The sequence below is a fragment of the Ovis aries genome, chromosome 3, assembly GCF_016772045.2.
Source record: "Ovis aries strain OAR_USU_Benz2616 breed Rambouillet chromosome 3, ARS-UI_Ramb_v3.0, whole genome shotgun sequence".
NCBI lineage: Eukaryota > Metazoa > Chordata > Mammalia > Artiodactyla > Bovidae > Ovis > Ovis aries.
The window spans coordinates 116,521,296-116,536,826 of NC_056056.1; the positions used below are offsets into that span (position 1 = coordinate 116,521,296).

A 15,531-nucleotide genomic window follows, 5' to 3' on the forward strand; every position below is an offset into this window, starting at 1 on the left:
ACACCCATTGTATAGATGGGGAGACGAAATGTGGAGGGAGGAATTGGCTATTTATAATCACACAATGAAATATAAGCTAAAAGTGGACAGGTGCCCAAAGTAGAAATTTTCTTGGTTGATTGGTCCTGTTGCACTGGGAGGTTTCCTAGTAGTTGCTCTTGATGACATACATACATTTATTTTATGTATTTATTTAGTAATTTGATGCTTTTATTCATTACAAAATGATCACTACTTGGTGACTTTCTAACGAATATAAGTAGTTGGTGCCTTATCTAAAACCAATTGTTTTTCCTTCTTTTTCTTTACTTCTGCAAAGAGTAAGAGCATCTGAAATTTGAGATTCACATAATTTATAAAATCAGCAGACAAAATCAATTAATTTTTCAAACAAATTAAAAATTGTCTAATAGAGTTTACCAGCTACATGTAATTGCATTCAGAGTATTCCAGATATTATCTTTTGGTAGGTTTTAATTTTTGTAAAGCCTTCAAGATTTCAACTGGGAATTCATCAGTCATAAACAACTTTCCCTGGAAAGTTATTTTTATAAATTAATTTGTTCTGAACAAATGTTATGGCATTTTGATTTGGGAAAATTATGTTATTCTGTTTCTTGTGTACATGTGGAGAGCAATATATAGAAATTTAACATTAGTTATCTGTGTTTTTAAAGGATCTGATACAGATCCAATTGTTAATAAATCAGTAAATTGTTTGAGTCTGTTTTCTAACAGAATTGCTTATATGTCTTGAGTCATGAGCTGACTTCAGGAATTTTTAGAAATTTGAGAATGTATTTTTAAAGTTCCCTCCTCCTCTTCTCTTTTTTAGTTCCAGGTGCAGTATTTGATTTGCAGGTTGCAGAAGTAGAAGCCACAGAAATAAGAATTACTTGGAAGAAACCACGACAACCCAATGGAATCATTAACCAATATCGAGTGAGAGTGTTAGTTTCTGAGACAAGAGTGATTTTAGAAGATACTCTGCTCATCGGAAAAGATGAGGTACTGCCCTTGAATTTCTTATTGTGTTGAGCCCTTCATACCTGGTTTTGGCCCAGATAACTTGGGAGATTTGCCAACATGCAAACATAAAATATTTGACAAGCTTCAAAGTACAAAGTGAAGTAAATTTAGCTATGCTGATAATCTAGCTCATCATATTTCAATTGCAGACATTTATTATTAGCTAAGAGCTATTATTCTTTTTCTGCATATGAAAAATGTTAATTGGGCAATTAAGCGGGACTAAAGGTACTTCCATAAGTGAATGTTATTATGGTAATAAAGTTAATGAATTGTTTGGAAACTCCTGTTAAGATTTAAATACTCCTCCTAAGGTTGTGCTTGCAATTTGGAATAGTTGCCAAAGAAAGACACAATAACTTGAGTAACTGTTGTTGACAAATGGCTTTGACCCCCTTAGTCTTAGGAAGCCAGATTTCTCAAAGCTACCTCATTTAAAAACAAGCAATATACATTTGACTAAAGAAATCAAATAAATAAGAGATGAAATCATTTCATAAATATAAAATAAGAGGACAATGTTTGCTTCTAGTCACACTGGAAGCCTTCTTTCCCCACTTTGTTTCTATTTGAAAGTGTTGTGTTGGCCAAAATGTTTGATTGTGATTTTCTGTAAGATGCTATAGAAAAATCCAAATGAACATTTTTGCCAACCCAATATAGGCAGCACTAATTTTTCCTTCAGTGTCTTCATTTACCTCATCTAGACAGCTGTTCACCTGGGAAATCCTTCTAAGACTTTAAACTGATTGTATCCAGATATTGGTGGTTCCTGGGGCTCACAAAAAATACATCTAAGTGATGTATTTTAAGACCAGTGAGTGTAGCACACACTGCAGCTTGGAGGCCCTACCTGCTGGTTATTCAGCAATTAGGTTCCACTTGTTTGGTCCAGAATCATTACCTTCTCTAGCTGTGCTCTTGTTTTTCTCCACATATATTGTCCATTCTATTCCTAGTCCCAGACTTCCTCCATTTCTGATACCCACCTGAAAGTTACCTTCAGTTCAGCCGCTCAGTCGTGTCTGACTCTTTGCGACCCCATGAATTGCAGCATGCCAGGCCTCCCTGTCCATCACCAACTTCCGGAGTCCACCCAAACCCATGTCCATCAAGTCGGTAATGCCATCCAGCCATCTCATCCTCTGCCGTACCCTTTTTCTCCTGCCCCCAATTCCTCCCAGCATCAGGGTCTTTTCCAAGGAGTCAACTCTTCGCATGAGGTGGCCAAAGTACTGGAGTTTCAGCTTCAGCATCAGTCCTTCCAAAGATATCCCAGGGCTGATCTCCTCTAGAATGGATTGGTTGGATCTCCTTGCAGTCCAAGGGACTCTCAAGAGTCTTCTCCAACACCACAGTTCAGAAGCATCAATTCTTCGGCCCTCAGCCTTCTTCACAGTCCAACTCTCACATCCATACATGACCACTGGAAAAACCATAGCCTTGATCAGACGGACCTTTGTTGGCAAAGTAATGTCTCTGCTTTTGAATATGCCATCTAGGTTGGTCACAGCTTTCCTCCCAAGGAGTAAGTGTCTTTTAATTTCATGGATGCAGTCACCATCTGCAGTGATTTTGGAGCCCCCAAAATAAAGTCTGACACTGTTTCCACTGTTTCCCCATCTATTTCCCATGAGGTGATGGGACCGGATGCCAAGATCTTCGTTTTCTGAATGCTGAGCTTTAAGGCAACTTTTTCACTACTTTACTATGTGCTTAGTGCATTCTGGCCAACCAGGACTCATTAGTACAAGTTGTTTGCCCTCTGGCCCAGGGTTAGAGTTTAATCCAATGTTGACTCCATTCCTCTTGTGTAAAAGATGCTGACTTATGCTTTCTCTGATACTTCAGTCGACAGCTCAGGCATAGGGCAAAAGCTTATCCCTCTGCTCCTGCTGGATGGCCTTAAGTTAGATACTTTACTTTTTTAGGGTTGTGTGGCAGGTCTCCCACTTCGGCTAATGACATGTATTGAATGATAAGCCACGCCTCTTTTTCTCTTGAAACTAAGAGATTCAGGAAAGACTTCTTGTGGTATGATCCACAACCCCTGTGACGTAATAGAGATCACATGAGCTTTGGTCTATACAAGTCTGGGTTTACGTTCGCAATTTGGTCACTTAGTGTGTTTCACTGGAGAAGGCAATGGCACCGCACTCCAGTACTCTTGCCTGGAAACTCCCATGGATGGAGGAGCCTGGTAGGCTACGGTCCATGGGGTCGTTAAGGGTCAGACACGACTGTGCAACTTCTTTTTCACTTTTCACTTTCATGCATTGGAAAAGGAAATGGCAAGCCACTCCAGTGTTCTTGCCTGGGGAATCCCAGGGACGGGGGAGCCTGGTGGGCTATCGTCTATGGGGTCGCACAGAGTCGGACATGACTGAAGCGACTTAGCAGCAGCAGCAACAGCAGCAGCAGTGTGTTTTACAGCAGAGAGGTTAAGTGCATGGACCTAGGAGACAGAATGCTGGGTTTAAACCTTGGTTTTGCCCTTACTGATAACCTTGGAAGAGTATACCTGACCTCTCTGAACTTGCTTCCTCTTTAAGATAGGGACTCTTAAGAGTCTATATAACACCGAGTTGTTAGTAAGGATTTAATGGATTAATGTGGGAGGAGCTTAGAACTCCGCCTGGTGTATGGTAAGGCTGGTGACCTGAATAATTGTGACCTGTTGTAATTATTAATCATGGCATTGGACCTTTCACCTTCATTGGGACGCAATATTAGTTTCCTTCAGTATCAATAAAAGGAGACATTATACTTTATTTCTGTGCTTGTATATTTCTTCATTCGATCAGGCCCACTGTTGATATTTCTGCTTTCCTGTGTGATTGGTGTTTGGGTTTGCCTTTCAGGAGGTTGACGTGGGGAGACACGTGGCAGAAGCTCTAAGTCCCAATGAGCCAGTGTCCTACCCTGACTCTGCCTTTTCCTCGCTCTATGACCTTGAGTGAACTTTTGGAGACTTGCTGCCCTCATTTGTAAAGTTGAGCTTATATGCCTGCCTTCTATTGATGGGTATGATGAGGAATAAAGGAGATAAAACCTCTGGCTTAGTATGTATCCTTTTCCTTGACCTTAGTGTAGGATAAGGAATTTTCTATTTACTCTTTAACTTCTCAGAATATAGCCTCCACACCGTATCCTAAGAATTTTTGAAATCCTTGAAGTCTTGATGGAAGTCACCAGTGACCTCTTACATGTCAAATAAGGCAGATATATGTTTTTAACTGTCCTCATCTTCCCTGTGTCCTCCAAAATCCATTCCTTTACCTCCACCTCTCCAGCTTTTGACACAACCGTTTTCTCCCTAGTACTTGCTCTACCGTCATATACTGCAACTTTGCAAAAAAAAATTGGCCTTGTAGTATGAAAAATGACTAAATTAAGAGAGCTAGCTCTTTTACTATTTTCTAGCTCCTTCCTGATGAGGGTATTCCAGAGTGTTCTTTCATCCACGTTAGAGTTTCAGTCACTGCTTCCTGTTTGTATGACTCTTTCACCTCGTTTTCCATGATGATGTTTCTGACACTCTGCTTCCCTAATTACAATCATCTGTGGGGAAGTTGTGCCAGGACTCATCACATTTAAAGTCATCTACCCCCATAAAACAACAAAACCATCTTTTTTGAGATAATAGGACTTGGTTCTTGATTGGAAAGAGGAGACAGACGATAGAAGTCCTGGGACAGTGATAGGGACCTGTTAGTTTTCCTACGTGACAGAAGAAGAAAGTCTGTAAGGGTAATTGATACCTTTAATGATCAATAACAAGGTCAGGAGAGAGACTGAGTTGAAACCCAGATAGGAAATAACAGGCATAGAATTCCCTATCCCCTTGGATTGGTCACAACACAGATCTCTGATCTGAGAATCATTGTCGAAGCATTTGGGAGGCTTTTGTGGCATTTTTATATGTCTGATGTCTCTCTTTTTGGATAATGACACCATTATCTTGTCTTCATGAAGGCTTAGAATCTTGGAATTACCTCTGACTTTGGTTATACTTAGCATTTAATAGCCACTCAATGTTAAGGCCAGTTCAAAGTGTAACCTTCTTACCTCTATATTCCATTCTTGTGTCCTCACTCCAGCTCAGGATTGCCTGGACTATTTTTGTTAGCTTACTACACTAGTAGTTTTCCATTGTATAACAGTTTGCCACAAGTTAAAACAATTCACATTCATCATCTCGCAGTTTCTGTGGGTCAGGAATCCAGACAGCTTGTGTAGGCTCCCTGCTTAGGATCTCATAAGGCTTCAGTTAAGGGTCTTTCCTTCCTGTGTTCCCATATGGATGCTTACCTGGGGAAGAATCTACTTCTTAACTGACTTAGATTTTTGGCAGATTTAATTTCCTTTTGATTATAAAACTGAGGGCCTTGGATCCTTGCTGGCCCTTTGGCTAGAGACTATCCTTAGCTCCAGCTCATAGGGGTCCCCCACCGTTTCTTGCCACAGAAATTCCCCAACATGGCCCTCTACTTCATCAAGCCAGCAAGGACAGTCTGATGTAACCATGGAAGTGACATCCCATTGCCTTTCCCTTAGTCCATTGGTTGGATGAAAATCACACTTCCCACACAAGAGGAAGGGATTATATAAAAGCATGAATAGCAGGAGGTAGGGATGGTAGAAGGATCATGAGAGAGGCATTGCTCTGCAGTCTGTGGGTTACAAGCCATCCTGATTAAAGTATTAATGCATTTAAACTATAAAAGTAAATAAAAAATGAGACTGGACTTGGAACATGAATATGCATCTATTTTAGTAATTAATGCTTTCCTATTGCAGCAGAAAGTCAGTTGATACTGTCTAAAATAAGTGACTCTTTGCAACCCCATGGACTATACCGTCCATGGTTTCTCCAGGCCAGAACACTGAAGTGGGAAGCCTTTCCCTTCTCCAGGGGATCTTCCCAACCCAGGGATCAAACCCAGGTCTCCCACATTGCAGGCAGATTCGTTACCAGCTGAGCCACAAGGGAAGCCTCAGTGACCCTTAATGGAAAAGTAAAACATATTATCTAGTGATTTTAGAAGTAACACCATAAGAACTGAAACAGAAATGATTAAAGGTGTTGCTTCCAGCAAATATACAAATATTGAATCATTATGTTGCACACTGGAAAGTTAATATGATGTTATATGTTGATTATATCTTAGTTAAAAATAAACAGTTGATTTCAAAATCTCAAAAAAATGTTTCTTCTAGAGAGTAAGACTTGCAGTTGGAAAGCTACAGACAGGAAAATATTATTTTCATTGAAAATCCTTCATCATCTCTTGTATTGTTAGCTACCTGCATACATCATGATGATGACACTTTTTTTTTTCAGTCAACAAATCTTTACTGTTATCCCAAAAGTTAGAATGTAGAATACATATATTATGACAAAAATTATACTTTTTAAAAAGTATTAAAATATAATCCTATGCTAGGTTTGCTCTGATATCATTACCCTTATTGAAATTTTTTCCAGTGACCTCTCATGACTTGTTTGTTTCTTAATAGACAGGAGTTATTTAAGCATGCTGAAATATGTATAGGATTTTACTCTCATTATTTAAACACATATTTGAAAAAAAAACTGAAAATTTAATCTCAGGGTTTGAGGACTTTTATTTCAACTTCCAAGCTTATATATGAAGGTAATTAATAACATAATCCAGCTTCTGCTAAAATATTTGATCAACTATCCACGACCATGTAGTCAGCTCCTGTTCTATAAGCTTTAAGCCATGCTTCTTTGTGGTCTCACAGGCATACATTTATTAGGTAGCTGTAAAGTTCCAGGTACTATGACAGGTCCAGAACATACATAAATAAGAACCTACCATGTTCTTTAACAGTTTTGAACCGAAGTATTTGTTCTCTAGTGTTTACCAGTTTATCCCATTTCTTCTCTTCAGACCCACGCGGTAGCTTAGAGTAGCTTAGAGTCTGGAATTTGCAACCAGGGAAATATATTACAGTCTTACCTCTGCTGTGACTAGTTTTATGAACTTGAACAGCTGACTGTAAAATGGAGATGATAATACCTTTTTCTTTGGGATATAATTAAGTGATCACACGGGTAAAAATATTTATCACTGTACTTGACACAAAGTAGCTTTTTTCACTTTCATGCATTGGAGAAGGAAATGGCAACCCACTCCAGTGTTCTTGCCTGGAGAATCCCAGGGACAGGGGAGCCTGGTGGGCTACTGTCTATGGGGTTGCACAGAGTCAGACACGACCGAAGCGACTTAGCAGCAGCAGCAGCAGCAGCTTTAATGTTGGTGTCTCCATTAGTAGTAATAATATACAATGATTTAACTTTTTATCATTTGAAAATAATGGTCATGATTTCCCTAAGGCTTAATATCCTCAGTTTTTCATCAGTCATTCATATGATTGATTACTCTCCTGTGTATTTATTTTCCAGTTTATCAATGAGCTTCTTTCTCAGCTGAACACTATGTTCCACATATAGTTTAACGGAAGCCAAATTGAGCAGAATTATTTTCTCCTTTAGCATGAATTTTATGCTTCTATCAATGCAAAGAATAAAATTAATTTATTTGGGAGACTTATTCCACCTAGATGAAAGTATAAAAAATCCTAAAGTCCACTCTTCATTAATTGCTCCCTAGTTGAATTTCATACTCAGATCTCATTCTGTACTTCTGTACTTGTTTTTCAGATCAAATCCTCAGGGATTTTCTCCCCAAAGACATCTTGCTATATAGTGTCACAAATTTCTGAGATTTTTATAGATACATCCTTTCATCCAACGTATTTCTCAAGTATATAAATGTTTGTCAGTGGTGAACATAAGAACGCAAGCCAAATGCTTGGCCAGTGGCTCCAGAATGAGGCTGAGAACAAGACTCAAAAGTAGTATAGGAATTCTAGAGATGTTTACTTTATTGAGCATTAGGAACATAGACAGAATCAAGCCTTAAGGATTTGTCACCCAAATAAGTGCAGAATGATACAGTTTCCATTAAAAGGCTTCCAAACATATACTAATTATAAAATTCTTTTTACCACTGGTTGAAAATAGTACAAATCATGTTATAGTTTATAATAAAATATGGAAGCATTTCTTAAGAATAAGTCAACGTTTTCATTAAACCAATTGAGTAGACTTCCAGAAAGTGTAAATTGATAGATATAGTAAAGTTTTTGAAAATACAGTCATGTTAGCTATAATAAAGACTGTTACATGTAGAATCAGGTTGGTTTATTCAGGTGGATTAGGAACTGAACTCTGAAGACTTCTAATTCTTTCATATCAATTCCAAAGATTCCTAGGTAGCATATGAGAAGGCTTTCATGTTGATGAATTGTGACATTGTCTGACTCAGTTGTTCTCGATTGAGGGCAGTTTTGCTCTCCAGGAGACATTTCGCGATCTCTGAAGTTTTCATTGTCACCACAGGGAATATGTTTCTAGTGGGTAGGGACCAGGCAGGCTGGTCCCTACAATGCCCTGCACAGCTCCCTATGACAAAAAAATTCTCAAACATGGAATGTCATTAGTGCTGGGGTTGAGAATACTAGACTAACTCAATGAGGCCAAACTTGGGGGAGTTGTGATAGGCCTTTATTTCCTTCTCTATCAGTCATTTCCACTCCTATTTCTCAGCCACTTCTCATTATTTTCTTAAGTTCTGATTCTTTCCTATCATTTTTTCTTTTTTAAAAAAAATTTTTATTTTTACTTTATTTTGCTTTACAATACTGTATTGGTTTTGCCATACATTGACATGAATCCGCCATGGGTGTACATGTGTTCCCAATCCTGAACCCTCCTCCCACCTCCCACCCTATATCATCTCTCTGGGTCATCCCCGTGCACCAGCCCCAAGCATCCTGAATCCTGTATCGAACATAGACTTGGCGATTCGTTTCTTACATGATAGTATACATGTTTCAATGCCATTTTTTCTTTAATTTATTAATCATTTTTTCTTTAAATTATTTCTTTTTCATCCTTTGAAAAACCTAATCCCTGTTTTAAAGAGGCAAAGTGTAAGAAATATTGACAACGTGGCGCACTTGGTGATAATTAGTAACATCCTGGATTTTTACAAAACCAGTTCAAATTTATAGATACAGATCACTTATAGTTAAGGAGGGTCCTTCCAGTGTATTTGGAAGAAGTTCAGATAGTCAAAATTTCTCAGTCACCTCTTAGGCTGGAACAGTAATTTGTCAACAGAGATGCTTAACTTAGTTAATTGATGGGATACTATAGCTTAACTCTCAAAAATGTATCTGATGTTGGTATAAAATATTGTGAGATTTAACGCAAAATCATAGTTCAGGGGAAATTCTTTGTGTTACCCCCTTGTACCCTCTGTAGTGCTTTGCACACTGGCTTCTCAAAGGGTGGTTGATTGATAGTGGAAACAGCTGTGTGGTTCAGGCATAAACTATTGACTGGAATACCAGAGCATCTCTGAATTATGTGTTTGTGATTCATGCCTTCTCTGATTTCCCAGTGGAAGTAAAGTTGAAGTGGGCCTTGGAAGGTGGAAGATCTTTAGTTTGTTCCAAGTATGGTTCCTTACCCAGAGTGATTTATCATAATATTTTTGAAGTAAATATTACTGATATCTCCCTGCTTTTCATCATGATACTTCCCTGGGTAAAGAAATAAGGTTTTGATAATTTTATCTTATAAATATAATTTGGAGAATTAAATATATCTTTGCATCTTTTCTTGATTTATTTCTCAGAAAAGTTAATGTTCAAATGATCTGCCTTTGTAACTAGTTAAGTAAGCAGCCTAAAAATTCCTTGCCTTCCTGATATTTTTCTGAGCACCTACTTTAAAAAAAAAAAAACAAACTAAATGCTTTATGTTCATAAGGAATTAAAAGCCTGTTTTGGGCTCAACTCAAAAAATAATTAAAAGATAGGTGTATCAAAATTTATAAATAAAATCTATATTTTGAATTAATTAGAAATTCTGAGGTTGCAAGAACATTGATTTGGAAGGAACAGAGTGATCATCTTCTTTGAAAAAAATCTTCTAGAAAAAAAAGGGCTTGGAGGTGAGTCTTGAAGAAATTGACCGAAAAAAGAGTAGTTCTTAAAACATTGTCTTTTTTCCCCCAATACTTCATTTTGGAAAATTTTTAAACTGGTATAAATGAAAGAAAAAAGAGTATAATGTGTATCCATTAACCTATCACCTGGATTCTATAATTATCAACATGCTGTCTTTGTTGCCATCTCTCATTTTTGCTGTTGATGCAGGCGTGTTTTAAAATAAATTCCAGAGTTCATATATTTTTGCTCTTACATGCCTAACTAAGTATGGATTCCTAAAAAATACTGAAATTCTAATTCATTATGTAATTCCATTATCACAATCAACACAATTATTAATATTGTCTTGGTATCATCTAAACCTAGATTATTTTCAGATTTTTTCATTTTGTCTCAATCTGTTATGCTGTGTGGAAAGAATGGAGAGAGTTCTCTTGTTGTCCTAACGTAAAACTCTACTGTATATACTTGTCGTATGCTCATGATGTTTTATTTCATGTCACTATTTGCTACTTTGGTGGACTTGATTCATGTGAGGTACATTACGGCATCTTGGAACAATCACAATTACCTTAAATATTCCTTAGGCCCAGAGCTTTACATAGGTCTGTCTTGAACTGTTTGAAAACTATTGCCATCTAATTTTGTTCATGTCTGTAACTTCATTTGATTAAAAGTTATTATTATTGACATATACCCAGTAGGCATGCAGGCTGCTCACACCTGGTGTACAAATGAGGACGTATATTGGCAAAGCAAACACATTTTAATAAGGCAGTAGGCTTAAACAACTTATTATTGGGTGGTAAGCAGCTAAAATATTTTAGTCATGAAACTTTGCATGAGGATGGCTATTTTTTTAAACCATTTTTTAGTCAGAAATAAATTATTTCCTTTTTTGCACTACACAGTATAGAGTTTTAAGATACGGAACTGATCATAATGGGCTACAATGATGCAGGATTTTAATAGTTTCAGAATGAAAATTTGGAGTGTAAGGGAGACAGTAGTCATGGAAATAATATTATCTTTAAAAAATTTATCATTCCAAAATTATTAGTTGTTGAAACTAGTACTTGATTGCAGCCATTATTAAATGTAACCATCACTGTCTTTGCAAATATCTGTTTTCAGGTGCAGTATATAAACCCCATGGCTCCAGAAACTGTGAGCATAGTAGAGTCAATGGCAGGATTATTTGAGGGTTCAGCAGAGATGTCTTCTGATCTGTATTCACTTGCTTCAGTTATATATAACAGTCATCCACAAAATTACTTTCCTGTGAGGGGCAGAGTTGAAGACCAGCCTTCAACATTTGGTAGGTACATTTTTTTTGCTCTGTGTGAAATGTATTTAAACCACCAGTACTAGCTAGCACAGATATGAACCTTAGCTCAGAGTTCAACCCAATTATTAATGGTCCATGGGCTAGAGTCAGTTTTTTTTCTTTAACTGTTGGATAACCTCATGCGGCAAATGGAAATGCCACACAGGCAGGAGCTGGCCCCTCCTAACCCATCTGACCTTCCTCCAGAGAAAGTAGCACCCTAGAGTCTCCAGCCAAGCTGCAGAGACAATCAGTTATTACAGTTGCCAAAGCAGGTGTGATGGGAAAGGATTAACATATCTTCAAATCATTCACAGGCCTCACACTCTCTGCAGCTTTTGACTAATAGGTTTTCAAATGTCACTGAAGGTAAATAGGTCAGAAAGTTACAACTCTAGTGCACGGGGTGATCAACAGGTGGAGGTGACCCCAATGACGTGGTGATGTCATTAGTGTATATACTTACTACTCAGGGTCAAGGGATCTTATTGTTTCTATAAGGAGAATGTCATATATAGTGAATTAAAAATATTTGGTTAGAAGAAGCAGATCTAAATTATCTCTGTTTTTTCTAAAATGCTAAGTGAGAAAAAGGGTTTCTCTTGTTGTTTCTTCTCTAATTTGATATTTGTTCCCTTCCAAATTAAAATTTGTTATATTGATGGTGGAATTTGGCAAAAGTATCACATTGCATTCAATATGTGCTTATTTCATTTACTGACATGTTTTTCCTGGGCAAAGAAGACAATTTTTAGAAGACACTAAAAATTAAGAGGCCCATGATTTCTGATACAGATTTTTTTAAAAATACTTTGTTTAATACTTTGACTGTGCACTGTTGGAAGTGCACAGTCTAAGTTTAAAAAAAAAAAAAACTAGCTTATTTTTTGAAATAGGGATTTTTTTGAAATCCTTGTTCAGATATATTTATGTGGCAGTTTTATAAGTATGCTTGTTAAATCATTAATGGATTTAGCAAATGTGTGGTGAGTTTTGAGTCCAAATAAAATCTTATTTCCATGATTTTTATATCATAATTCAGCACTGACTTATAATATTTCAATTTGATATCATTGCACAGTTGTTTTTTAGGAAAAGAATTCCTAACCTGTCTTTTTTAGAAAGTTATATTTTCTCAAAACACGAATCTCTTATTCTGGGATAGTGTATAACAACTAGCAAAACTATATTATGAGCACAAAATGTCTATATATGTTATTGGAGTACATTCAGTATATTTATTATTATGTGTCTACCTTTCATATAAGGGATTACATGGAGAGATTAATGGATAGTGTGAAATTGGGTTTAAAATTTCACTGTGGAAGCAAAATGATTTTGATCACAAAGCCAAATACTTGTTAAATTTTTTAAAAACTGATTTCAAATAGGAACTTCAAGGAATCAGTATATCACTGACATTGCTGCTGAACAGCTGTCCTACGTTATCAGGAGACTTGTACCTTTCACTGAGCACATGATTAGTGTATCTGCTTTCACCATCATGGGAGAAGGACCACCAACGGTTCTCAATGTTAGGACGCTTGAGCAAGGTAAGAATATATTTCCTTTGAAATAGCTGCCTGCAGATATTGCTCTGGTACATTGTAATACTTTTCATTCATATTAATTTTTCATTCTTCTTCTCAAGTGCCAAGCTCCATTCAAGTTATAAACTATAAAAATATTAGTTCTTCATCTATTTTGTTATACTGGGATCCTCCAGAATATCCTAATGGGAAAATAACTCATTATACAATTTATGCAATGGAACTGGATACAAACAGAGCATTCCAGATGACTGCTATAGATAACAACTTTCTCATAACAGGTAGAACAGAATTTTGTTTTGATATTCTTATTCTGATGGAAAATGCACATCTCTCTATGCCATTAAACACTGCGGGGTACATGTTGCATCACTGCAAATTTTGTTGTGCTATGCTCCCACGGATATCTTTAAAAATACTTGCAGAAATAACTTCATTAAATGTTGTTTTTCTTTCACTATATTTATCTGCAAATAAAGTCATCAGACCGCAGGTATCCTAAGAATATACTTGACCTACGGAATTTTATGCCTGATGCATCAAAATAACTCAGTATTGAAGGCTTGATTGACTGAATGTGACCATCGGCTGAAGTAATTGAGCTGACGTGGTGTTTGTGCCAAATCAGCTACATTCCTTGCAGTGTGCCAAAAATTGCTTCTTCAGTCTCAGACCACTGCCTTGATATTTTAGGAGAGAACTAAAACTTCATCAAGATGGAAGGCTCCTATACCAAGGAAGTTTGGGAGATTGGGATTATAGGAGACTGATTTAGAGAACCAGTCTCCCAGATAAGTTATTTTCACTAGCCTTGATGTTAAACGGCACTAATCCAGGAATAGTATTCTACGGACTTTGAACAAATGGCCTATTTTCCTTACAGGGTTAAAGAAATACACAAGATATAAAATGAGAGTGGCTGCCTCAACCACTGTTGGAGAAAGTTCTTTGTCCGAAGCAAATGACATCTTCGTGAGAACTCCAGAAGATGGTAAGAATGTTAGGTGCAGTTTTAATAAAAAGAAGGAAGTGGTGTTGCATGCTTACTGTCATCTCCCTCATGCTGCTTTAGCGTCTGAAGCAATAAACATGAAAAAACACACATATTGGTTTTTTTCCCCCAGAACCAGAATCGTCACCTCAAGATGTCGAAGTTACTGATGTTACTGCTAGTGAAATAAGTTTGAAGTGGTCACCACCTGAGAAACCCAACGGGATTATTGTTGCCTATGAAGTGCTCTACAGAAACGTAAATACCTTATTCATGAAGAACACCTCAACAACAAACATAATTTTAAGAGACTTAAAACCTTACTCCCTCTATAACATTTCTGTAAGGTCATATACCAGATTTGGCCATGGCGATCAGTTATCTTCTATACTTTCTGTGAGGACTTCTGAGACTGGTAAGTTTTTTTCCCCATACATATTAATGAAGTAAACATGGCCGATAATTGTCATATTGTTTTATATTTTACATAACCGGAAGTCTGTCATTCTGTTCTGTATAATCCAGGAATTTATATGATCTTTGTGGGAAGGTGTGAGAAAAGACTTGCTGTGTAAATTTTTAAAATCTGATTTACATATAAGGGATTAAAAGTCAGTGGTTTTTTTTTTTTTTTCCCCAAAGGATGTATCTTGAGAAATCAGAAGTCCTTTCAGTGTACCTATAAATTAGGTTGCTTTGAAACTAGGAAATAGCAGAGACACATTCATAAGAATAGAATCCTATACTATATATAATCTATATAAATTCTGTATACATCCATATGCATCTATCTATAGATATATCTATATTTATACATGTGTATGTATAAATGGGTGTGTGTGTTAGTTGCTCAGTTGTGTCTGACTCTGTGACTCCATGGACTGTAGCCCCGCAGGCTCCTCTGTCCAAGGGATTCTCCAGGCAAGAGTACTGGAGTGGGTTGCCATTTCCTTCTCCAGGGGATCTTCCCGACCCAGGGTTCGAACCCACATTTCCTGCATTGCAGGTGGATTCTTTACTGTCTGAGCCACACATGTAAAGATGTAAGTAGATATATATCTATAGATGTATAGTCCAGGTATCCTGGATTTCAGGCAGCTTCTTTGCCATCTGAGCCACCTGAGAGGCCCATAGATGTATATAGACTTAATACATGTAAATTCTATACATCTGTCTATGTATGTGTGTATATCTGTATACATTCTTGAGTATATATATATAGACAGAGGTGTAGAGTCTGAGCACAGAAAGGACATGCCTGGGAAGCCTTACAGGGGAGGTAGCATTTGACCTTAATCTTAAAGAATCAGGTGGAATGGACATTATATAGGTGGTTGTGGCCAGGTGTGTATCCCATATAAATGAAATAATGTAAGCAAAGAATTAATTGTGTTTCAGTTTCAGTGTACAAGAGCAAATAGCACAAAGTAAGACATTTGATGATCTTAGTGCATGGTTTATATTTTGCTTATAAACACATATTGGAGCATCACTTTTAGGCCAACTCTGTAGCACATGCCTAGAATTAAAACTAAATGTAAATTACTGTTTTATCCCCACATTTAAAAAAAATAAATATTTGT

The 15,531-nt window shown here is 37.0% G+C and overlaps 1 protein-coding gene across 1 annotated transcript in view; it reads left to right on the top strand.

The window, feature by feature from the left end:
• The window catches only part of PTPRQ (protein tyrosine phosphatase receptor type Q), a 304,390-nt gene that overhangs the window by 86,050 nt on the left and 202,809 nt on the right, over positions 1 to 15,531 (top strand). Inside the window, exons 27-32 of the mRNA XM_060412482.1 lie at positions 836 to 1,008; positions 11,215 to 11,398; positions 12,799 to 12,960; positions 13,059 to 13,238; positions 13,841 to 13,948; positions 14,082 to 14,363. Of these exons, the coding sequence (XP_060268465.1) occupies positions 836 to 1,008; positions 11,215 to 11,398; positions 12,799 to 12,960; positions 13,059 to 13,238; positions 13,841 to 13,948; positions 14,082 to 14,363 (1,089 nt within the window). The remainder of the gene's footprint in view (positions 1 to 835; positions 1,009 to 11,214; positions 11,399 to 12,798; positions 12,961 to 13,058; positions 13,239 to 13,840; positions 13,949 to 14,081; positions 14,364 to 15,531) is intronic.